We start from the raw sequence: 26,192 nt of genomic DNA, 5'->3' as shown, positions 1-26,192 counted from the left end.
CCTATATATATAATTAAAGACTTGTCCTGAGTTTTGATACATTAGAGGGAGGCAACGAGATAATGAAACGAGACGGCACAAAGGATTTATGTAACTAGAGACTATAAGGCAGAAACTGCAGCTCATTCATTTCCACACAGACATAGATTGATTATTTATTCCTGCTGTATACAATGAGCTTATCACTGGTACACAATGACAGACATTTAACGTTATTACCCACCCAACATGAAGTCTGTGCTGCGGTGTCTGTCTGCGTTCTGTACTCGCTCTTATACAATCACATATGGCGTGACTGTATGGTAAGCACATACGCAGTTAGTGAGTACAGAGGGGGACATGCCCAGAGTTGGTGAGTAGAGAGGGGGAGGGTGCCCTGAGCTAGTGAGTATAGAGGGGGCGTGACCTGAGTTAGACAGTAGAGAGGGTTGCGTGCCCTGAGTTAATGAGTAGAGGGGGCATGCCCTGAGTTAGTGAGTAGAGAGGGGGCATGTTGGGAGTTAGTGAGTAGAGAGGGGGCATGTTCTGAGTTAGTGAGTAGAGAGGGTGGAGTGCCCTGAGTTAGTGAGTAGAGAGGGGCATGTCCTAAGTTAGACAGTAGAGAGGGTTGCGTGCCCTGAGTTATGAGTAGAGGGGGCATGCCCTCTCTACTCACTAACTCAGGGCATGCCCCCTCTAGTTAGTGAGTAGAGAGGGGAGCGTGCCCTGAGTTAGTGAGTAGAGAGGTGCGTGCCCTGAGTTAGTGAGTAGAGAGGGGGCGTGCCCCGAGTTAGTGAGTAGATAGGGGGCATGCCCTGAGTTAGTTAATAGATAGGGGGCATGCCCTGAGTTAGAGGGGCACGCCCCCCTGTCCTAAGTTAGACAGTAGAGAGGGTTGCGTGCCCTGAGTTATGAGTAGAGGGGGCATGCCCTGAGTTAGTGAGTAGAGAGGGGGCATGTCGAGAGTTAGTGAGTAGAGAGGGGGTGAGCCCTGAGTAAGTTAGTAGAAAGGGGGCGTGCCCTGAGTTAGTGAGTAGATAGGGGGCATGCCCTAAGTTAGTGAGTAGATAGGGGGTGTGCCCTGAGTTAGTGAATAGATAGGCGGCATTTCCTGAGTTATTGAGTAGAGAGGGGAGCGTGCCCTGAGTTAGTGAGTAGACAGGTGCGTGCCCTGAGTTTAGTGAGTAGAGAGGGGGCGTGCCCTGAGTTAGTGAGTAGAGAGAGGGCGTGCCCCGAGTTAGTAAGTAGAGGTGGGGGCATGCCCCGAGTTAGTGAGTAGATAGGGGGCGTGCCCTGAGTTAGTGAGTAGAGAGGGGGCATGCCCTAAGTTGGTGAGTAGAGAGGGGGCGTGCCCTGAGTTAGAGAGTAGAGAGAGGGCGTGCCCCGAGTTAGTGAGTAGAGGTGGGGGCATGCCCTGAATTAATGAGTAGATATGGGGCGTGCTCTGAGTTAGTGAGTAGAGAGGGGGCATGCCCTGAGTTGGTGAGTAGAGAGGGGGCATGCCCTGAGTTGGTGAGTAGAGAGGGGGCATGTCCTGAGTTAGTGAGTAGAGAGGGTGGCGTGCCCTGAGTTAGAAGAGAGAGAAGGACATGCTCTGAGTTAGTGAGTAGAGAGGGGGCATGCTCTGAGTTAGTGAGTACAGAGGAGGGCGTGCTCTGAGTTAGTGAGTAGAGAGGGTGCATGCTCTGAGTTAGTAGAGAGAGGGGTATGCTCTGAGTTAGTTAGAAGAGAGGGGGCGTGCTCTGAGTTAGTTAGGAGAGGGGGCGTGCTCTGAGTTAGTTAGGAGAGGGGGCGTGCTCTGAGTTAGTGCGTACACATGCTAGAGTGTACAAAGGGGGGAAATGCTCTAAATCATTAAAGAGGGGACATTACCTTGCAGTGTACATGCTGGCAGTGCCGCACCATGCAGCCCTATGCACATTATTGCTGTGGTAGGAGATAGGATCTTCTACAACATTAGTCCCTGTCACTTCCCTCCACTAAGTAAAAAGAATAATATGAATTCTTTGTTGGCAGCTGAATGGTGATAATTTATCATTCAAACAGCATACAAAGCTTTATTTCAGCACTGACGGATTAAATGCCAGCGATATTACTGTATTTAATCAGTTTCATACATTGCCAGTCTAGCAGTATTTGTGCTGCTCCCTATACACGAGGGCATGATCAGAAAGTGGTAAGAAGTGTACAGCGGGGGTCTCAGGAGGGTGGGTCTGTCATGATGTGCCAATGCTGAGTTGCACCAGTCTTGCTCTCAAGCCGGATGTACAGTATATAAACCTTGCATAGAACAGTGCTCCAACACGCCACTAACTCTTATAATTTCCTACTAGGGATGTGCAATCCGGTTCTCCAGAAATCCAAATCCACCCAGATTTAGTGAATTCAAACCTGGTCTGGACCTCCCGAGAACACCCCATCTGAACCCGGTTTGGATCTACCCGCAGTCCGGTCATGGTCTAATTCGACAGTCAAAAGGTCGACACAGTCGACATTGACACCATTTTACATGCACAGCGTCCCCTCGCATGGCTCGCTGCGCTTGGCATACTATTTTATTCTCCCACCCCGCCCTAATGGATGGTAGGGCATGAAATACCACCTGTCGGCGCATGTCGGCTCAAAAAACTGTGAAAAACCCCATGTCGACCTTTTGACTGTTGCTCTAGACCATGTTGACCTAATGTTTCTGTCGACCTAGCGACCTGTCGACCTTGTGCCATGTTGACCTAGACCCGTCGACCTTGCAGTATGTCGACCTAGTGGTGTCTACCTAATGACTGTTGACCATCTTTAGATCGACCAACCGACCGTATCCCGTCCACACACACATCTCTAGTTCCTACTTTTCCCCAGATTCCAGGACTACTCTGTAGAATGTGATCTATATGGGCCTGCTCGGGCCTCGTGTTCTGGGATAGCTGTAAGAATTTGAATGCAAATCATTTATTTGCCCTCAGGCTAACAGCTGGTGATGAGGTCATGCAGTGACATCACAGCCACGCAGTCAGCCAATTAGAGAGCTTCTGCATAATAACCGGTACTCTTTACCTAGAACGGCGCCCGCGATCAGAATCGCGGGCGTCGGGGGTAAAAAATCGCGGTCATCGCGGGCATCGCGGGTAAATCGCGGGTACATCAAAATCGGGTACCCGCGATCACCGCGATTTTCCCATAGGGAACAATGTTAAAAAGCCTGATTGACCGCGATTTTGCATTCAATGCCTCAATGCCCGCGATTTTCCCATAGGAATCAATGTTAAATGGGCTACAGAGCCCAAATAGCCCCAATTAACCCTTAAATGTCCCCCCAATTTTTGTACGCCACCCCACGATCCACGCCAACCCGAAGCGTGGCGAGCGCAGCGAGCCCGCGAGGGGCGGCGGTACGCGTCCTCCGACCTTTTCATGCCCTACTATCCACGTCGGCGTGGAGTTGAGAATAGAATAGTGTGGCGAGCGCAGCGAGCCACCGAGCCCGAAGCGTGGCGAGCGCAGCGAGCCCCGCGAGGGGACGCGGATACCTTCACAGGTAAACGCGTCCCTTCGCGGGCTTCACAGGTGTCCGCGTCGCCACGGACACCTGTGAAGTCCGCGAGGGGACGCGTATAACTGTGAAGGTATCCGCGTCCCCTCGCGGGGCTCGCTGCGCTCGCCACGCTTCGGGCTCGGTGGCTCGCTGCGCTCGCCACACTATTCTATTCTCAACTCCACGCCGACGTGGATAGTAGGGCATGAAAAGGTCGGAGGACGCGTACCGCCGCCCCTCGCGGGCTCGCTGCGCTCGCCACGCTTCGGGTTGGCGTGGATCGTGGGGTGGCGTACAAAAATTGGGGGGACATTTAAGGGTTAATTGAGGCTATTTGGGCTCTGTAGCCCATTTAACATTGATTCCTATGGGAAAATCGCGGGCATTGAGGCATTGAATGCAAAATCGCGGTCAATTAGGCTTTTTAACATTGTTCCCTATGGGAAAATCGCGGTGATCGCGGGCATCGCGTCGCGGCCGTTTATGTGCTGCCCGCGATGTCGCGATCACCGCGATGGGCGCCGTTCTAGGTAAAGAGTACCTAATAACCTTGCACCACTTCTTACAGCCGCAGGACTCCTGCATATGTTTTTGGAAAGGAACGATGGCTTTATAGGCCGGCTTTGATCCACATCCGGATAATAGTACCGTATTTAAAAAGTTCATTGTTTGCATTATAAAAGTGATTGCATTTGAATTTCCTCTCCACAATGGCCACAGATAATCTAGGTCACACTGTATTGTCACATCGTAAAATCCATGTAATGATATATAGTACGCGGCAGGATAAAGTGAGCCGGTTCTGGTGAAAGGACAGGGCAGACCATTGATCATCTGTGCCGTGCGGGGTGGGAGGTCTCCTCTGTGATCTCAGGAAATGTATCAGTGTCTCACATTTCTTGCTGTGATTAATATGCCCAAGTCCCGTTATATGAGAGCTTGGAGTATAAAATATAGGGGAGGTTTTAGGCTGGATAGTGACTGCTGGAGTCTGATGCTGACATCTGTGTCAGCGTCTCAGGCAGATGATTTGTCTGCCTTATAGTCACAATCTCACAAACAGAAACAATTCCCCAGAAGCTTTTGGGGCTCATGATGAGCTGGATGGAATTTGCAACTCAATAGCAAGCTGAAAATGGAATAAGAAACACACATTGCTTTATGTGAGAGCCAGCGGTATCACAGGATGATTGCAAATCATTAGATGTAGCTATATGTGGCTGGTTTGTGTATGTGCCTGGGTTACAGCAGGAGAGAACAGTAGTATATGTGCCTGGGTTACACTAGGAGAGAGCAGTAGTATATGTGCCTGGGTTACAGAGGGAGCAGTAGTATATGTGCCTGGGTACAGCAGGAGAGAGCAGTAGTGTATGTGCCTGGGTTACACTAGGAGAGAGCAGTAGTGTATGTGCCTGGGTTACAGCAGGAGAGAGCAGTAGTATATGTGCCTGGGTTACAGCGGGAGAGAGCAGTAGTATATGTGCCTGGGTTACACTAGGAGAGAGCAGTAGTGTATGTGCCTGGGTTACAGCAGGAGAGAGCAGTAGTATATGTGCCTGGGTTACACTAGGAGAGAGCGGTAGTATATGTGCCTGGGTTACAGCAGGAGAGAGCAGTAGTATATGTGCCTGGGTTACACTAGGAGAGAGCAGTAGTGTATGTGCCTGGGTTACAGCAGGAGAGAGCAGTAGTATATGTGCCTGGGTTACACTAGGAGAGAGCGGTAGTATATGTGCCTGGGTTACAGCAGGAGAGAGCAGTAGTATATGTGCCTGGGTTACAGCAGGAGAGAGCAGTAGTGTATGTGCCTGGGTTACACCAGGAGAGAGCAGTAGTATATGTGCCTGGGTTACAGCAGGAGAGAGCAATAGTATATGTGCCTGGGATACAGCAGGAGATAGCAGTAGTATATGTGCCTGGGTTACAGAGGGAGCAGTAGTATATGTGCCTGGGTACAGCCAGGGCCGGCAACAGAAATCTTGGGGCCCGGTACACTGATATCTCTGGGGCCCCCCCAACGACACACCCAGATTTTAATAAAATGTAATGTGTTTTTATTATTAGTAAAAAATTATAATTAATATTCACTATGCAATATAATTGTGCAGGGCAGATGGGAGAGCACAGCATTGGTTCGTCCTATGTTTAGCTGTGTTGTGTGATGTCACTGGTAGCCAGACAGGTGACCAGACTGAGGGGGAGTACTGGATTGGGTAAATTTCCTTCCAGGAAGCCAGGTGGACAGGCAGCACCTTAATAAACTATTGCTAGGGCTACACTGCCGCAGCCATGTTTACATCCCCTGAGCCCCTCAGAGCCTTGGGGCCCTTCACAAGCTTGGGGCCCGGTACGAGTGTCCCCTTTGACCCCCCCTGTCGCCTGCCCTGGGTACAGCAGGAGAGAGCAGTAGTATATGTGCCTGGGATACAGCAGGAGAGAGCAGTAGTATATGTGCCTGGGTTACACTAGGAGAGAGCAGTAGTGTATGTGCCTGGGTTACACCGGGAGAGAGCAATAGTATATGTGCCTGGGTTACACTAGGAGAGAGCAGTAGTATACAGTATGTGCCTGGGTTACAGCAGGATAGAGCAGTAGTAGTATATGTGCCTGGGTTACAGCAGGAGAGAGCAGTAGTATATGTGCCTGAGTTACAGCAGGAGAGAACAGTAGTATATGTGCCTGGGTTACAGCAGGAGAGAGCAGTAGTATATATTCCCGGGTTACAGCAGGAGAGAGCAGTAGTATATGTACCTGGGTTACAGCAGGAGAGAGCAGTAGTGTATGTGCCTGGGTTACAGCAGGAGAGAGCAGTAGTATATGTGCCTGGGTTACAGCAGGAGAGAGCAGTAGTATATGTGCCTGGGTTACAGCGGGATAGAGCAGTAGTATATGTGCCTGGGTTACATCGGGAGAGAGCAGTAGTGTATGTGCCTGGGTTACAGCAGGAGAGAGCAGTAGTGTATGTGCCTGGGTTACAGCAGGAGAGAGCAGTAGTGTATGTGCCCGGGTTACAGCAGGAGAGAGCAGTAGTATATGTGCCTGGGTTACAGCAGGAGAGAGGATTTCATTGTGCCTCAGGCCTGGCGTGCTAATAACCAGAGATTTGCCGCTGGACGTGATACAGTCTGAGTTTGCCCGAGGTGCGGGTTCCCGAACAAAAAAAAATAAGTCCCAGTTCTGCCGGAAAATCCCGTACCTGGTGAACTCGGATGTTGTTACATCCCGCCATATGTGCGATTTCCATCGTAGAAAGACCCGATGCCATTATACGTTGAGATATTGAACTGTGTAAATTTCAATAACAGCTGGAAAAATTGTCCCTAGCGAGTGCAGTCTATAACGGCGCAGAGAAATAAGGCTCTGCGCCAGCATCGGCGGTTTATTGTCTGTATACATATATATTTATCTCCGCAGTCGTGATTTGTGTTCCCACTCATTGGACGCCTTATCTGGAAATCGCCTCTGCTCTCATCTCTGTGTCATTTCCTCCTCGCCCTCCAGAATTCAATCAGGAATAAAAACTCATTTAACTTTTCTATTAAGAAATATTCAGACTGTGACCTGACCTCATTTGTATCTCCTTCCCGATGCCGAATAACAATCTATCGGAGAGTTTACAGACGTGGGCACCAGGCCGGCCGGGTTCTGCCGGGAGGGTAATTAATAACCACTCCAGTGCTGGACAGACCGGGCTCCCTCATGTCCCTGCTTTATATTCAGAGGGAAAATCAACTCCTTGCTGATGTATCGTTCTGTTGTGTTATTTATTATCTGGGATCACTGATGGGATTTACATTAACCTGGGGAATGCTATAGTAGTGGTGGAATACTGTGCTTAACGTAGTATTAAATCATCTCCGTAGTCTATTAGCAATATGAAAATACCAACATTATCCCCGGTGGAAACATAGGAGTCCTTCTACTGAGGTTTCTAAAATTAAACGAGCTGATGTTGCCTCTAGCAACCAATCAGATGTGTCTATCATTTTCTAGGATGCAATTGAGAAATGAATTAATGACAGGGCCTGATGTACTAAGCCTTAAAAAAAAAATCAGCCAATCAGCTTCTGTTATTTTTCAAACACAGCAGTTAGGAGCCTATTGGCTGGTACTTGGCGAATGCACGGAGGACCAATGGTGTTCGCCTGCATTTCTGCCCATGTGCAGATGCAGGGTGTGTGCACCCACAACTTGCACGCCCCCTACCCGGCAGGCAGCTCTATAACCATATGGGATTGCCCGGAGTTTCATGGACGTTCCCACTGTCTTTGCACAGCGCACCTGCAGAGTCGCCATATAGGTGTCTCTGAACTGCGAGCGCTGGAGAAATCATTCCATGATTGGTAAATGGTGGTCTTCATATGGCTTTGCCATAGAGATTGGTTTTATATTTTTTGGGGCTCCTTTTCACCTCTTGGCCTCTTGGGTGGTATTCCATCCTGGATGAATTTCCTGACCAGGTGAAAAAAAAAAAACGGCCTGAAATTGGCCAAAATCACGTGGATTTGCAGCAACTTTTCCGATTTCATTCGGTTTTTGACAAAGCTCAGGCGAAAATTCAGCACCGATATTGAATAGGGCAAGTCGAAATCACCCCAAAAATGCCCTAGATTGTATACCCCTCCCCCCCTTCTTGGCAAATGGAAGCCCACAGTTGGGTTCTCCTAATATTATGATTCCATTCAGAACGACCGGGAGGAACATGGTAGCAGACATAGGGGCTGATGTTAGCAAGGCAAAAAAAAACACACAAATGGGCAAAGCCATGCTGCACTACAGGTGGGGCAGATGTAACATGTGCAGAGAGTTACATTTGGGTGGGTTATGTTGTTTCTGTGCAGGGAAATATTGGCTGCTTTATTGTTACACTGCAATTTAGATTTCAGTTTAAACACCCCCCACCCAAATCGAAATCTCTCTGCACATGTTACATCTGCCCCACCTGCAGTGCAGCATAGTGTTGGGCCTGTCTTTACCCGTAGGCCTGGGACCACTGTCCCACTCACCCCATTGCTAATTTAGCCCCGTTGAGATCTGTAAACGCCAGTCCTGCTGAGGAGCATTTATCATTATTAATAGATAATACCATTATTATTATTTTGAAATTATCCTCACTACTTCTTATTACTACACTCGTCGGTTCATTCCAGTTTGCTCTATGGAATTACAAGCAGTTTAATGACATGGAAATGGAAGTGTGAAGCTGATTTTTATGCTCATTGGCGATTTCCTTCATCTCCCAATCCAGGTTCCCATCTCAATTACCAACATTCATTACTCGCGTGGCTACGAGTGGGTACGCTGAGTGCAATCATGGAAGGACATGATTTAATTAGAGTGGGGGAGCCTGTTACATATCGGGCCATTACAGTACTAATTATAGATGGTGCTGATGTTGGTAGGTTCCTGGTTCTATAGCTGGATGCCTAGTGTCATAAGGGGCAGCTACTGGCAGGATTTTATACACATTAACCACGTGTATTGTATTACGCCTTCTATAAGGGGGAATAGGACACCTCATATACTGCTGCTACTGGGGATGATATGGATCAGTGATATCAGATCTTCATAATATTATTCTAACCAGGATTACGCTGTTATGTTACTGGATTATGCTCTGTGTTATTAGAGCGTGAGGGTTTTATCAGTAGTGCGTGATGGCCCCCAGGTCGCTCTGAAAGCACCAGGATCTACAGCAGGGTTGGGGAACCCTCGTCCATCCAGCTGTTGTTGAATTACACATCCCAGCATGCTCTGCAACAGTTTTAGCATGGCCAAATACCAAAAATGTAGCAGGGCATGCTGGGATGTATAGTTCAACAGCAGCTGGAGGGCCGAAGGTTCCCCATCCCTGATCTACAGGATGGGCTACAGGATTTACCATGCGAGGGAAGTAATGGCTGAGTTTCTCCCCACTCTTCCTCACGGAGGTCCAAGGACTTATACCTGACAGGAACCCAGGTTGTCCAAAAAGGAGGTGAGAGGGCCAGAAGACAGAAGATAAGAACAGAGAACGTCTCAGAACCTCAAAGGAGAGAAAGCGTGGGGATAGTGTTGGATGAGGGGGGTCGAGATTTTGGGAAGAGAACGATGACACTTCTTCAGGATTTCCTGTGAAAATCTTCTGATAATATCCCTGCTGTATTCATGAATCATTGTCTATTTTCTATGTCCCCTGGGCAAACGAGTTCCAGAAATAATTTGCAGATGTTATTAACTTCCCCATAAAACAACCAATTTTATTTCTAGCTATTATTGTACATATATTGATTTCCATATGTTTACCCACAGTCTCCCGCCGCAGTAGAAATTCCGCATTGCTCCTTTAATATTTCATCTTCCGCAGCAGTAAAAAACCCTTCTTGCAACAATGTCACGAGAGGTTCCAGCGTAGATGTACAGCGAAGTCACCCACCTTCTACGTCTGCTGTATAATGAATCGGAACCACAGTTATATCACAGGAATATAGTTATTCTTGTCTCTTCATAGGTTTCCACGTCATCCGTGGCACTGTTTTAATTAGGCAAAATTATTTTTTAACAAGCAGAAAGGTGTTGGGTTAAACGGCGCTCGGAATGAAAGTGATGGGTGTTACTTCGCATCAGAATCCTGCGCCGCATTCTGCGAAACTTTTTTACATGGGCCAATTAGAAATTCTTACTTTCCATATACTGTATATATAGACATCAGCTTGTTTCCTGTTCTCATAATGATCATTAGGGAATTAAAAACTATGTTGAGAACTTGTAGCTGGGCTTTATTGTATCGTAGGGGAGAGCGTTGGCATTCGTAGTACCGGTATATTACATGCTCTGTTCTCTATATTTCCATATACCGCTTCGGGGAAAGTATCAATTTCACTTTGACATAATTGAACTTTTCCAATTAACTTTTTTTACTGTATGTTTTGCATCCCGGCATCCACACTGCTTCCAGCAAGTAGCAGTCGCCCGATCTGGGTGTTCGGCGCTGGAGTGTATGTACCCAATATATGGTCTGAGCCAATCACATTTCTCCTTTGCCCTGGCACCGACCTATAACGTTTTTATGCTCTTTTTGTGTCCTTCCTCTTAGACCATGAAAAACACGTCTTGCTTTTCATGTGTTGATCTTTTGATTGCGTCGACCCTTTGCATGTAGACGTTTTATCAATGCCAACCTTGCATCTTAATGTGCGCAAGTGTCTCTTCTGGTCTGCCTAGACATTTCCACTTCATGTTGTTTGGAAGCATTCCCCTCATGTAAATGTGCAAAGAATTTTAGGTTGGTGGTTCTCAAAAAATGATGGGTGGTTGCAGGAAGCGGTTCTGGCTCTATATTATAAAAAAAAATCTATATATTGTCCCACGAAATGGAACGGAATTCTCATGTGCTTGCATCACACTCATGCATCACATGTATTTATAGAGTCCACCATCTTTAGTTACCTTATGATATGTCTTTATGGAGTCCGCCGTCTTGTCACACAATTGCATGTATATATGGAGTCCGCCATCTTTAGTCACCTCATTACATCTTTTCATGGAGTCCGCCATCTTTAGTCACCTCATTACATGTATATATGGAGTCCGCCATCTTAAGTCACCTCATTACATGTCTTTATGGAGTCCGCCATCTTTAGTCACCTCATTACATCTCTTCATGGAGTCCGACATCTTTAGTCATCTCATTACATGTATATATGGAGTCCACCATCTTTAGTCACCTCATTACATGTCTTTGTGGAGTCCACCATCTTTAGTCACCTCATTACAAGTCTTTGTGGAGTCCACCATCTTTAGTCACCTCATTAAATTTATATATGGAGTCCACCATCTTTAGTCACCTCATTACATCTCTTGATGGAGTCTGCTATCTTTAGTCACCTCATTACAAGTCTTTGTGGAGTCCGCCATCTCTAGTCACCTCATTACATCTCTTCATGGAGTCCGCCATCTTTAGTCACCTTATTACATGTATATATTGAGTCCACCATCTTTAGTCACATCATTACATGTCTTTATGGAGTCTGCAATCTTTAGTCACCTCATTACATGTATATATGGAGTCCACCATCTTTAGTCACCTCATTACATGTCTTTGTGGAGTCTGCCATCTTTAGTCACCTCATTACATGTCTTTATGGAGTCCGCCATCTTTAGTCACCTCATTACATGTCTTTCTGGAGTCTGCCATCTTTAGTCACCTCATTACATGTCTTTATGGAGTCCACCATCTTTAATCACCTTATTACATGTAATTATGGGCTCCGCCATCTTAAGTAACTATATTACATGTATTTATGGAGTTCGCCATCTTTAGTCACCTAATTACATGTACAGTATTTATGCAGTCGGCCATCTTTAATCACCTTACTTCATGTGTTTATGGAGTCTGCCATCTTTAGTCACCTTGTTATATTTACTCATGAAGTCTGCCATTTTCTTGGCAGCTCTGCATATTAATGAGTACGAATGACCAGCCCATGTCCAGTCAGTTTATTGCAAAGGTCCATAATTGGCTGTGAATGATGCCCCGCCCATACAATACCACCCCCGTTTTACCGTAGCAGTTGGGAGGGGGCAGGTAGCAATTCCCTACTGTTGTCTCACACACAATGGAATCGCTCTCCCACGTGTCTCAGTCCGTCATTGTAGCGGATTTAGGGAGCAATTACATAACTGTACAGGACTCTGCTACATACTGTAGCTGCCGGGTGTCAGGCTGGAGATGAGATTCTTGAAGGTGATCTGATACGCCGTGTCCAGATGGAAGCTGTCATTATGGTCCAACACAGTAATTAATTGGAAAACACGTACACGAGAACCTTGTGAACCTAGGAGTATCAAAGGCAAATAATCCATTAAATCTGTCTCTCTGAAGACGTACATTATGCTACGCTGCAGAGAGGCTGTGGAATAACTTCCACCTCCTGCACCGAGGGGATTGTCAGACAACTTCGCAAACCCAACAACATTCCGCTTGCGCTAAAATGATCAAACTGCATGTTCCAATTATAGGATTATATAATGACTAATCCTATTAATCCAAGATGATCAGAGGCCTAGACCACAGGTTCTCAAACTCGGTCCTCGGGACCACACACACAGGTCATGTTTTCCAGGTTGCCTGAGGGTTTTTAAAATGTGACAGTTGGTGATCCACAGCGCCACTGCCAGGTGACATGGAAAACATGATCTGTGGGGGGTCCTGAGGACTGAGGGGCAGATTTATTAAGGTCGGTGAAGTGATAAAGTGTCTGGTTTTGATCACCGGCCAATCAGTTCGTAACTGTGAAGTTACAGGCTTGGTTTGAAAAATGACAGGTAGGAACTGATTGGCCGGTGATAAAAACCAGACACTTTATCACTTCACCGAGCTTAATAAATCTACCCCTGAGTTTAAGAACTACTGGCCTAGGTTATAAAGTGTAAATTTACTATATCTTCTAAAAATTAAGAGATGATATTGCCCGTAGCAACCAATCAGATTCTGTCTATACTTTTTTAGGATGTTATAGGCAACATCAGTTATTTTCATATTTAGAAGCTTAAGTAAATTTACCCCTAAGAATGTAAATGTTTCCAGTCAAGGGCATTTAAAGAGAGAGGAGTGCCCACATGCTGCCTTTGTGGTGAGCCTTCGCTCTCTCTGGCAGCCAGTAGACTCTGGCATTATGCCAGAGTCTATTGCGCATGTGGCCTGCAGGAACCGTATGCCCACGCCTTGTTCCCGGGGACATCTTCACGCAAAGCACTCAGGAACATCCGCTGCAGCCATTTTCCAAGTGATTTCTGTCTGCAGTTCAGGGACACCACTGTGGGACTCCAAAGGGGTAATTTATAATATATGGGTTCAGGGTGATGTGCAGTGTTGGCCCACCTTGCACTAATGATATGATTCCATTGGTGAGGAGCGAGGCAGTCAGGGTTAAGGGCAAGCCTTGTGCACAAACGGATCCCCGGAATATGCTGGGCGTTTGTAAAGGATTACAGATCATGCAGCTGATGGGAAGTCGTGTATAACCAGGCTCACCGCTGTGTTACACCTGGGTCTCCTGCGGTAACGTGCCATCCTGTAATGTGGAAAGGCAGCAAATCTCTGTCTTGTAAAATCGACGCAATCACAATCATTTCGGTGATTTATGGATGAATCCCAACAAGAGGACAAACTGGAAACAAAGAAGAGAAGAGAGAATCTTGTCATCAGGACATCTCTCAGTTATAAGAGCATCCTATTACCAGTGTACAGCGGGGTTAAGTGTAGGTAAGAGCATCCTACAGCCACTGAGTTGTGTTCTTAGAACAGGGACTGGACAGGGCAGTTATAGAATGACATGGTATCCGCCTACAGTTGGGTGTCTCGATATGGGCATTAGCTTCTCAGACGTGATGTAGACTTGCCCCTTGGATGGCGCAAATTTCTGGGCAAAACCTGAATCAGAATTTTGCCGTTTGCAAATTACCCATAGTGCCTAGACCCCTTCTGAGTCATTTCTAAATATGCAAAACAAGTATAATATTATGGCGCTGCGTCTTTGCCTTGAGTGTACTAACACTTTGCCCCATCTTTGTCTCCTGTCTGCCTCCCCCTCCCTGTAGATTGTAAGCTCCTTGGGGCAGGGCCCTCTTCTCCCGCATTCAGTTATAGCTCTCTCCTACTCAGCGACCGTCTATACTAGCATCTCTTCTTGCTTGTAATCGTTCATCTCTTCCTACGGTGCTGCTCCTGGTACTACACTGACACCTCCTCTGCTTCCCTACATTCCAGCTGTGTTGTGTACTGAGAATTGTGCTGCTAATTGTTACCTGTGATCTTTTGTAGTGTCTCAGTTACTGTATTGTTCTGTGTCCCCTGTATTGCACTAATGTGTGCCCTATGTACGGCGCTGCCCCTGGTAGTACACTGACACCTCCTCTGCTTCCCTACTTCCCAGCTGTGTTGTGTACTGAGAATTGTGCTGCTAATTGTTACCTGTGATCTTTTGTAGTGTCTCAGTCACTGTATTGTTCTGTGTCCCCTGTATTGTACTAATGTGTGCCCTATGTACGGCGCTGCCCCTGGTAGTACACTGACACCTCCTCTGCTTCCCTACTTCCCAGCTGTGTTGTGTACTGAGAATTGTGCTGCTAATTGTTACCTGTGATCTTTTGTAGTGTCTCAGTCACTGTATTGTTCTGTGTCCCCTGTATTGTACTAATGTGTGCCCTATGTACGGCGCTGCCCCTGGTAGTACACTGACACCTCCTCTGCTTCCCTACTTCCCAGCTGTGTTGTGTACTGAGATTTGTGCTGCTGTTACCTGTGATCTTTTGTAGTGTCTCAGTCACTGTATTGTTCTGTGTCCCCTGTATTGTACTAATGTGTGCCTTATGTATGGTGCTGCCCCTGGTAGTATACACCTTCTCTGCTTCCCTACATCCCAGCTGTGTTGTGTACTGAGAATTGTGCTGCTAATTGTTACCTGTGATCTTTTGTAGTGTCTCAGTCACTGTATTGTTCTGTGTCCCCTGTATTGTACTAATGTGTGCCCTATGTACGGCGCTGCCCCTGGTAGTACACTGACACCTCCTCTGCTTCCCTACTTCCCAGCTGTATTGTGTACTGAGAATTGTGCTGCTAATTGTTACCTGTGATCTGTTGTAGTGTCTCAGTCACTGTATTGTTCTGTTTCCCCTGTATTGTACTAATGTGTGCCCTATGTACGGAGCTGCCCCTGGTAGTATACATGCACCTCCTCTGCTTCCCTACTTCTCAGCTGTGTTTTGTACTGAGAATTGTGCTGCTAATTGTTACCTCTGATCTGTTGTAGTGTCTCAGTCACTGTATTGTTCTGTGTCCCCTGTATTGTACTAATGTGTGCCCTATGTACGGCGCTGCCCTTGGTAGTACACTGACACCTCCTCTGCTTCCCTACATCCCAGCTGTATTGTGTACTGAGCATTGTGCTGCTATTACCTGTGATCTGTTGTAGTGTCTCAGTTACTGTAATGGTTTATTCTGTGTCCCCTGTATTGTACTAATGTGTGCCCTATGTACGGCGCTGCCCCTGGTAGTACACTGACACCTCCTCTGCTTCCCTACATCCCAGCTGTATTGTGTACTGAGTATTGTGCTGCTGTTACCTGTGATCTGTTGTAGTGTCTCAGTTACTGTAATGGTTTATTCTGTGTACCCTGTATTGTACTATTGTGTGCCCTATGTACGGCGCTGCCCCTGGTAGTATGCACCTTCTCTGCTTCCCTACATCCCAGCTGTGTTGTGTAAGGGAATTGTGCTACTGATTGTTACCTGTGAGCTGGGTTAGGTGGAGGTTTCTCAAAACTTGGAGAGAGATAAAACTTGGACATGCAAAGTACAATAGCATGCAAATGGTCAAAACCATGCTGCACTGCAGGTGGGGCAGATGAAACAGGTGCAGATATAGTTAGATTCGGGTGGGGTGTGTTCAAACTGAAATCTAAATTGTAGTGTCAAAATAAAGCTGTCTAACATCTGCGGGCTACATGCAAAACCAGACGGTATGTACCCTGCATAGAAAATATGGTAAATAAATTTGCTACGGCAACGTGGTTTGTTCCAGATACTTGCAGAATGACAGAAGCTGATTGTTTGGTAGTTTATCTCTCTCCGCTTTATCTCTCTCCCAGGCTGGATACTATATAAGGAATGTCTTCACATTTCTTGGCACAGATAATAATGTGCCTCGCGGGCGGCTGTCCTGTACTGAATGGAAGCAGCAAGTAACACAGTGACTCATTTCTTTTGTACCGTGACATTTCCAATACTGATTGTACCTGAAGGGGATCAGACTCACACTGTAATTTAGGAAATGCCAGAGAAAAGAACATTTTGCCAGGGACATATAAGTAAAGTATATGAATTTGTCTAGCGTAAAGTACAAGCCAGATAGATAAAGCGGCGTCCTCTCTCGGTGACATATCCTCGCGTTGTCACTTCTACCTGTCTCCGCGACATTACATCAATCATCTGCAGCTTAGGGCTTCGGAAAGCACCGTCACAGACAGATGTTGGATTAAAAATATCTGTTTTCATTAAGTATAAATTAACGTAATCACCAGGTAGGAGCGATAAGAGGTACAAACAGCATTGCCTGCAGCGCTCATTAAAATTTCACTTAAAACTGCGCCTGTAATGTGCGCGCTTCGCTGTTGTGACGGTGACAGAAGCTGGGGGGGGGGGAGGGTCTGGAGCTCAGACATCTATGGTATGTTTCCCCCCAACTCTTCCCATTTTCACAAATGATTTCTATCTCTGCACTTTAAGCAATAATTAGTGGCTGACATTGAAGAGTTTTGCATACAGAAGATGTACGGCGAGGGAAGAGCACTTATGTTTCAATGTGATAGCGAATCCTCACGTAGAGCGTACTAAATGTAATTTACTGAAGCATTGTTTGATATATGACTTTTCCCACCATTACCAAGCTCATTAAATTAGACTGCCATTATGTATTAAGTTCCAGGACTGAAAACTGCAGAAAGAAATTGATACTCTTACATGTTATCTTTTTTTTATGCCGCAGCATAAATTATGAGTACGTGGATAACAAAGTGTTGAGATTCTTAAAATAATATTTCAAGGATTCGCAGTTCGCTCAGTGTAGAGACGGATAGGATAGATTAAGTCTGGCTTGTGTGGGACTAGACTAACCTGCAGCCAAGAAGAGTATTAGAACATTCACAGGACTAGACCAATTTATAGCCAATCAGAGCAGTTGAGCACTCATAGGAATAGTTCTCAGGTGGATCAACCTGTAGCCAATTAGAGTACTCACAGGACTAGGTCAACCTTTAGCCTATCAACATTAGAGCACTCACAGGACTAGTCCAAACTGTATCCAATCAGCATTAGAGTACTCAAAGGACTAGTCCAACCTGTAGCCAATAAGCATTACAGAACTCACAGGAATATTCTAACCTGTAGCCAATCAGCATTAGCACACTCACAGGACTAGCCAAACTATAGCCAATCAGTATTGAAGCATTCTCTGGGAAACTAACCTGTAGCCAATCAGCATTAGCGCACTCACAGGACTAGCCAAACTGTAGCCAATCAGTATTGAAGCATTCCCAGGGGAACCAACCTGTAGACAAAGGCTTAGACCAACCTGCAGCCTATCAGAGCATTAGAACACTCACAAGACTAGACCAAATTGCAGTTAACCAAAACATTAGAGCTGGGACACCACTAGCCCAATGTATAACAAATTAGAGAATTAATACAGGCACAGCCAATCATAGCAGTCACAGGATTAGAGCAACCAACAGCCAGAGCATTCAAACATTCAGAAGACTAGGCCAACATGTAGCCAATCAGAGCATTAGAGCACTCAAAGGACTAGACCAACCTGTAGCCAATTAGCCTACTCACGGGACAACTCCAACCGGTAGCCAATCAAATCCGTAGAACATTCAAAACCCTAGACCAACCTGTAGCCAATCAGAGCATTAAAACCCGTAGCCAATGAAAGTATTGGGACATTGCCAGGGACCTACCCTGCAACCAAACAGAAGATATTTACGGCTATTTGAACCTGTCATGAAATCAGTCTAGCATGTAGCCAAGGACATTTCCAACTGACAAAAAGATTCTGATGTCTCTATTGGATACACCAAGTGTAAAGGCTGCCATACATCTACAGATCGATTGTCAGATTGGACTGGTTGGAACAAAATCCTGGTAATGGATGAGAGCAAATGACAGTTGACCATTTGCTTTGAAATGCTGGAAAACTGCCAAAACTGTCACTCATCCATTACCAGGTTTTTGTTCCTACCAGCCAGATCTGACAATCGTTCTGTAGATGTATGGCCACCTTAAGATTTACGCCGAGGCACGTGCCATGAGGTGGCACTTGCTGGGGGATGGCACACCAGGCTGATGAGGCAATGTGACTCTGGGAGGTGATAGTAGGATTAGGTCGGGACTACTTTGGTGGTCTTGAGGCATCCAGAGCTGCCCTGAAAAGGAGGAGGCAGTGATGTGATTGGTGGGAATGATGGTGGGGCTGTCGATAATGTGCCCAGTCTCAGCCACACCCCTAAATCCGCCCTTGGATACACCAACCTCATTATTCTGCTGAGACCCACCTGCGTTGTATAGTTTAGAAATGTATAATATAAAAGTATTGTAGAATATTGGAACGTGATATTTCTGCTCGCCTTATCCTGACCCTGATGGAAGGTGCTGTATTTCCTAATCCCTCTCCTCTGTGTATCTGCTGGAGGAGACATTACAGTGAGAGGGAAGGGATTATATTGAGTAATTATTGCCTTGTAGCACACGCAGCGTTTCACACTTTCAATATTTATTAAAGCAATGCATTATTTATGTAATATATCGCTGTTTGTAATTTCCCTTATATTAAACTACAGACAGAAAGGAGATAAACAACAACAAAAAATCACCTTTCTGCTTTTCTGCAGTGAGAGATCGGAGCTGACAAAGCAAAATACAGGACAAAGGAAACCGTTACTGAGAATATACAGGGTAGGGATGTGTGGTGCAGAGAGTGGGAAGGGGCTTACACACAGGAGATGGGGCATCAGGGTAGGATTGTAGTTGTCTGCTGTACCAGTTGTTGCTGATAGAGACGCCCATTATATACCCGGGAAGGGTGAGCGCCCAACCAGCAAAACGGGGAGATTTAAGATAGCGAATCCCGGTGTCCTCGGGGCAGTGGCGTAACTACTGTAAGGCAGCCCCAGCTGCCGCTTGGGGGAGCAAGTCACAGAGGGGTCTGTGTGGGCGCCATTATCCGCTCGATGCACTGACATGCTGCTGCTTGCCGCTGCCCACTGGCTGAGCACCGGAGGCAAAGCAGCAGTGTCTGCCGGTCTCTCTTCCTCTCTCCTGCTTCAGCTTTTCCTTTACACGTCTGACATCATCACGTCACACGTTGGAGAGGAGCCCCGAGGGGGGGGGGGGGGGGGGTGTGCCACAAATCGCCCTTACTTCCCCCACAAGGGGGTGGGCCCTGATGTTGCATGTCACTCAGACCTACCCCCATCATAACCCACCCGCATCTCCTATACAGATGGAGCCTTCTTCAGCTAGCCTTCTCTGGATAGCCATGGTGAGCCAAGGCCTATTGTTCTCAGATGCAATACAATGCATAGAACATTACAGTAGGGGATTAGCATAGGTTTACTCCGACAGCTCTGGTTTACTTAATCCTATCAAAGGGCAAGATGAGGATGGCTCTACCTCACTATATAAACATGGGTAGGATGTGGGGCATAATGCGGAAATTAGTGGTACGGGCAGGGGATTGGGTGAGTAGGATGGGTGGTTACTGACAGGAAGTGGGGCGTGATGTGTAAGATGGGGGTATAGACAGGAGATGTGGACATGCAGATGGTAAGATGGGGGACACTGACAGTAGATATGATGGGGTACAGGAGTGAAATGGATAAGTTGGGGATACAGACAATATCATGTACAATTCGGTCTGATCACTCGTAGTAGTTACGCAGTGCTGCAGACTTTATTGTCGCATCAAACTTCCTTCTCCCCTCCGTGTGTTAGAGTTTGCCCAAGAACAAATCACGCATCAATGTTAATCTTCACTTTTCATTTTAAACATGAATTATTAAATGCAACAATTATTGATGTTCGGGGCTTTCGCTTTGAGAATAATCATTTTAATTAATAGACTGTTTGGTAACAAGATTCCTGCAGATTAACGGACGTGTTTGTACTTGTGACATTTCATAAAATATTTAACCCCTTATATGCCTCAGACCGTCCATCTGTAAATCCATCACATTGGCACAACAGAGCCCGGTCGCAGTCACCCCGCCATGTCAATAAAAGGCTTTTATCCTTCTATACAGAGAAATAACTGAGTTCGGGCGGAGATTTCATGCGGGTTGCTTACATCTCTGAATCTGGCCCAATATATCTTTATAATGAGAGTAATCTGTTAACGTTAGTTTATTTTAAATAAAGTTCTCACCCTTTGGTTTTTTTTCCTTATTATGGAACAATAAATAAAAGGCTTCACTCTGATTGGCTAGAGGGTTAGAAAGCCACTCTGATTGGCTTCAGGGTCCCCCGCAAATGCCTCTATATGCTTGTGGTAAAGAATGGTGATAAGGCTAACACAAGGCCGACACAAGCAAAATGTCAACATGGAATTAGCCGACACAGGAAAAGGTTGACATGCATCTTTTATGGGTTTTTTTAATTTGCAGATGGACCCCAAACTATTGTACTGCATCCCCTCACTTTACTCACCATGCTTTACATTCCCAATCAGAGCCTACGGTCCGGCGGTAATGGAAAGTGGGTCTGGCAGCGAACTCTGAGGTTTTTTAAAGGGGCAATCATTTACACTGTATGGTTTTGCCTTTTAAATGATTACCCCTTTAAAAAAGAATCTCAGAGTACGACCGGCATCCCGCATAGCCGCTGAACATTATAAAAAAGTACAAATGTCTGGTAATGAAATGTCCTTGTCACCAGAGAAAGGGGTCCCTAGGTTCCATAGCATTATATGGAGTAGTCCATATTCTGCTTACTGTCAGTCACTTTGTATAAATGAAGAGTGGGACGACTCGCCCCTGGAGCAGCCCTGCGCCCCTTCCTTCAGTAGTTACGGCCCCGCTGTGTTTGCACAGAATTAGCATTTGCTTTCGGTTTGTTTTATGACTCTGTTTTATACAAACAAGCAAAGGAAATGGGAAATGTGGATGCGGATGAATAATGTTGACATTGTGATTCGTTTAGTAAACAAGATATTATTCCATTGGAAAGGATTTTATGCCCCGTACGCCCCGTTCCATGTGGTCTATTGTTCTATTCGATTTTGCTTAGAAAAGCAAAATCGAATCGGAATCAAACGGAAATCGATTTTGATATTGATTCGATCCCGATGTGCCGTTCTGGGCCATCAAAATCGAATAGAAAAATAGACTGCGCAGGCAAGACTATATAGTACAGATCTGTAGTATATAGTCCAAATCAGATGCGTTTGCCTTGCTGTGCGATTCGATCCCGATTTTTACTGTGGCGCTAGGATCTGTGTCCCAACGTTCTGTTCAGCAGCACACTATACTGGGTGCATGATGTCTCTCATGTTGCATTTACTTTCTTGCCCGGTGGACCAGCCTGGTGGACCAGCCATGTTTTGCGCCAGTTCCATATTCCATATTGAAGGACTGTTACGAATGCGCATTTCTATGTTGATAGAAGCTGGTTCTAGGATATGGCTTTCATACCCTGGGGGGAGATGTACTAAGCCTTGAAGAGTCATAAAGTGGACAGTGCCCTCCAATCATCTCCTACCTGCCATGTTACAGGCTGTGGGGAAGATGTATGACGCCTGGTGAAGTGATAAAGTGGAAGGTGATAACGCACCAGCCAATCAGCTATGTTTGAAAAATGACAGCAAGGGGCTGATTGGCTGGTGCCACCTTCCACTTTATCTCTTCACCAGGCTTATTACATCTGCCACCCACCCCGTGCAGTAGCTACGCCATGTGTCAGTCTAATTGAAGCAGATGGGGGCTGTTCAGCTGTCTAAAGTGCTTTCTCCCTCTTCCCAGGCCTCACCCGTCTGACAGCGGGCAGAACAGGAAGACGGACCTCCACACAGGAGCAGCAGAGCTGGCAGAGTCGGATGGCAGTAACAGCCCAGTAAGCAATCTGCCGTCTCTGTGCCTCAAACAAGTATTTCCAAAGTACTCCAAGCAGTTTAACCACCTGCGAGTGGTGGAGCGAATTGCCGCCCTGTTTGTCCGATTCCTGGGGATGAAAGGAACCATGAAGATGGGACCCACAGGATTCCGGACCTTTATAAGGTTGGTGATTTCTCTTCTGTTACACACTGATGCATAGGAGCATCCCAGGAAGTAATCCACACGTTGGTGGAGAGGGGCTGTGCTATACACACTGGTACACTGCTTTCTTGTGGTTATCAGGGCCAGCGGCTTATGGCCAAACACCGCCACCTCAGGTACCCACTTTGATTTTGAGTATTGCACTTCAGGCTTTTAATGCATGATTACCCCCTGCTATTTTAAGAAATTACATTTGGTATAATTGAGTGAAACGCCTTCTTTCCCCTATTTTCCATACCACACACCGATTGAGCTGTATGGATACGGAGTAATCACTTGGGGCAGCACGGATGGTGTAATGGTTACCATTACTGCCTTACAGTACTGAGGTCATGGGTTCGATTCCCACCATGGCCCTAACTGTGCGGAGTTTGTATATTCTCCCCGTGCTTGCTTGGGTTTCCTCCGGGTACTCCGGTTTCCTCCCACAATCCAAAAATATTCTGGTAGGTTAATTGGCTCCCAAAAAGATTAACCCTAGAATGTCCGTGTGTGCGTGTACATGTGGTAGGGAATATAGATTGTAAGCTCCACTGGGGCAGGGACTGATGTGAATGTTCAAAAAAATTACTCTGTAATACTCTGTAAAAGCGCTGCGGAATATGTGTGCGCTATATAAGAAACTGTTAATAAATAAATAAATCACTAAATCGATGCATTGGATAAAGATACCTTTATGTGAAAGTTCTGTCTTTTAACACTGTGAGTACGGTACGATTACATTCCATATCTGTGGTGATTAGGGCATTCCTCCTTTCTGACAAATGGTGACCCTTTAGACGAGAATTCCCTGGTATTTCTATAGTATAGAGATACCAGGGTATTCTCGTTTTCCTGCAAGAGGTTGACCCTATAAAGATACCTTTATGTGTCTGCCTACACCTGTCACAGTGTGAGTAAGGGTACTCTTCTGGTGTCCCATTGCTTTATCCCTGAAAATCACTCATCCTAATCCAGAGTGACCATTTTTCCCTTTCTCTATCCCCTTTTATGAGCATCTACCCAGAGAGATTGCTGTTAAGGACATCAGTGGGCATACAGACTTCCATCGTCTTGATCAAGATTATTTCTTCTGTTTTGAGTCATCCACACTGTGCACCATTACATGTAATAGCCAATGCAATACCGTATAATGGTTCTGTTCCATCACAGGGTCAGTATGATGGAAAATGCACCTGCATGACCGCTGCACAGTTACTGTAAGTGTTAAAACAGTGGGTTGTTCGTTTCACAGCTCCGCCACATATCGGATATTGGGGGTGTTTCTGCGCGTGGTACGTGCACCCATGGCGAAAAGTCTGTTTACCGGGTTCACGCACCTAGGACGGGGGGGGGTGAGGGGGCGGAGAAGGGCGTCGGGCAGCCCCATTAGCATATGGGAATGCCCAGCGTTTCATGGGCGTTTCCATGAGAACGCTGGGCGTTCTCATGCTAACGAGGCTGTGGTGCAGGGGGGTGGGCTGCTGACATCACTGGATGTCAGCTGCCCGCCCATTTCCGTCCAAGCGTGCACGCATATGGAAGTGAATTGAAAGTCACAGGCTGTTAAATGCAGGGGGGGGTGGGCGGCCCGCCATTCGCCGGGCTGGGTTTGGTGGACTCGCAAGGCTGCAAATTCACAGCCTTGCGAATCAACCAGCATAGCCCCCATTGTGTACTGAGCATTAGAGTTATGTGAGGTCATTTCCTGCTATATTTCAACCGTAGCTCAGAAACCAACCAATTATTATATGATCCTATAGTATAAATAACATTTTACTGACCAATATTTAATTTATGAGTTTCCTTGAATCCACTTTTGCAATGTGCGCAACGTTCCCGGCATAAAACACTGTTTTCAGTGTGTTTTATATAGGGCATAAAGGGGACGGGTTCCGGAGTGTTCAGTTTTTGGAGTTCATTAACGGCACCCTGTTCATTTATTGTATTACATGTCTTCATGGAAATCCGGGGGGGAAACGAGGCCGCGAGAGACGCAGGTTACTATTGAATGTAAAGGTACCTACAGTAGTTGTGTACGGCAATCGCGGCGGTTGTGTCCCGATGAATCCCCAGAGATTTATTCCTCTTAATTACGGCTGACACATATTTGCTTCTATCCAATTATAAATAGAAAATAGCCACATAATCCACCTCTGTTTGCTCTTCCCACTGTGTCTGTTTCTTGGACTCGTCAACAAGGTTTTGCTGATAAATTTATGTTAATCCCGTTCTCAGATGGATTTTGTTTTTTTTATCGTTATCAGAAAAATAAATAAGAGCAATTGCCCAATTTCCTCCTCCTCTGTGTTCCTGTAAAAGTCACATTTTACTCTGCTTGTTTCCCTGGTAACTTTTCCTGGCTCTTGTTTTTTTAGTTGTTTTTTTTTTAGTTGTTTTTTTTTTTAGTTGTTTTTTTTTTTTAGTTGTTTTTTTTAAGTAATCTGAAAAGTAATATTTTCACACTTAAAGCTGCAATACCGCCGAGCTCAGAGTTCCCCAAACTGTGTGTTGCTACATCTCCAAGACCCCATACACACTAAGCGATGTTTTAAAAGATATCGCTCATCGATATAGTTTGTAATATTGGCCCTTATTCTTGTTGACTCGCTCGGGCGCAAATTCCCACGCTTGCGAGTCTTTCAGAACCCGCCTTGCGAATGGTTGTACGCCTGCCCCCCATAAAGATCCATTCGGATGCCAGTGGGAACCTCCCCCATCTCTCGATGGTCGCCGAGCGTGCACTTGGCGAACCAATTTAGCGCCCAGTTCGGATGCTCCCAGCATATGCACATATGCGCAGATATGCTGCTGAGCATGCGCATATGCAAAACATCGGTCCCGGTATGAATTAAACCTGAATAAGGCCCTTGTCCAGTGTGTGTACGCTCAATATCGTTATCGTTAACAATGCGTGCTCCCGCCGGTCGTTAATTTTGTCCACCATCGTCTATACATGCAGCTTAGAGTTTACTGTATCATCAGTGACTGCATGTACGGAGCAGGGACTGGATGACATCACTGAACAATATTGTTAGTTATATCTTTCAGTGTGTATGCACTATATCGTTTGTCCCCGTTTACAGGCAGTTCAATGGGAAAATCATTTACTGTATCGTTCCCACTATGACAAGGTGCCTTTTTGCTGGGTCCCCTGCTTTTCTCTCGAAAAATATCTGGATTGGAGCCCTGCGTCCAGTATCGCTGCTTTAATTCTGCCCAGCGCATTTAAAAGAAGCTCTGGACATGCACCCATGCACATAGTGTAGGGCAACTGGGTGGCACTATGCTATCTCCTGCTGGTGGCCCGTCCCCTTGTATGCATCCTAACTGCAATCCATCCCAAATAACATGGAGGCTGGGTGTCACCTCTCACTGCCCAAAATCTACTGAACCCTCCTGCAAACAGGGGCGGATTTAAGGGGGGGGGCGAATGGGGCAGTCGCCCCCCCCCTAGAAGAAAAGTCTAGATCCGCCCCTGGCTGACGCTATCACAGAGACTCCGTACCTTATATACACCCTGCACTCGCACACAGCAGCTGGGGATGAGCTGGGATGCGCCGTCCTCTGCTGTTCTCTCCTCCCTCTGCCCTGACACAGAGTTCCACCTGCCTCTGGCTGCCCTTGGCCCTTGTGCTGCGCACTTCCTGTTTGCGATTGCTTCTCATGAATGGTTCCTGAGGGCAAAATAGCCGCCGCTGCCCGATTGGCACGGGCTTTGGAGGTGCAAACATGCTCAGCCGGAAGTGTGTGTGCTGTGTGTATCCCTTCCCACCCCTATACACAGGCTGAGCTGCGTCCTATCAGCTATATATATAGCCTCAAACTCAACTGTAAGTCCCACTAGCTGCAGTTACCT

General features: G+C 46.4%; 1 protein-coding gene across 2 annotated transcripts in view; it reads left to right on the top strand.

Annotated features, from left to right (window-relative positions):
* Positions 1 to 26,192, top strand: part of TTLL11 (tubulin tyrosine ligase like 11) — a 121,586-nt gene that overhangs the window by 72,580 nt on the left and 22,814 nt on the right. For both annotated transcript variants that reach the window (XM_083158538.1, XM_083158537.1), the window contains one exon: positions 22,061 to 22,315. In XM_083158538.1, coding sequence (XP_083014664.1) covers positions 22,061 to 22,315 — 255 coding nt within the window. The remainder of the gene's footprint in view (positions 1 to 22,060; positions 22,316 to 26,192) is intronic.

Source organism: Crinia signifera, chromosome 9 (genome assembly GCF_055691185.1).
Source record: "Crinia signifera chromosome 9, ASM5569118v1, whole genome shotgun sequence".
Taxonomy (NCBI): Eukaryota; Metazoa; Chordata; class Amphibia; order Anura; family Myobatrachidae; genus Crinia; species Crinia signifera.
This window is presented reverse-complemented; position numbering and strand designations above follow the sequence as displayed.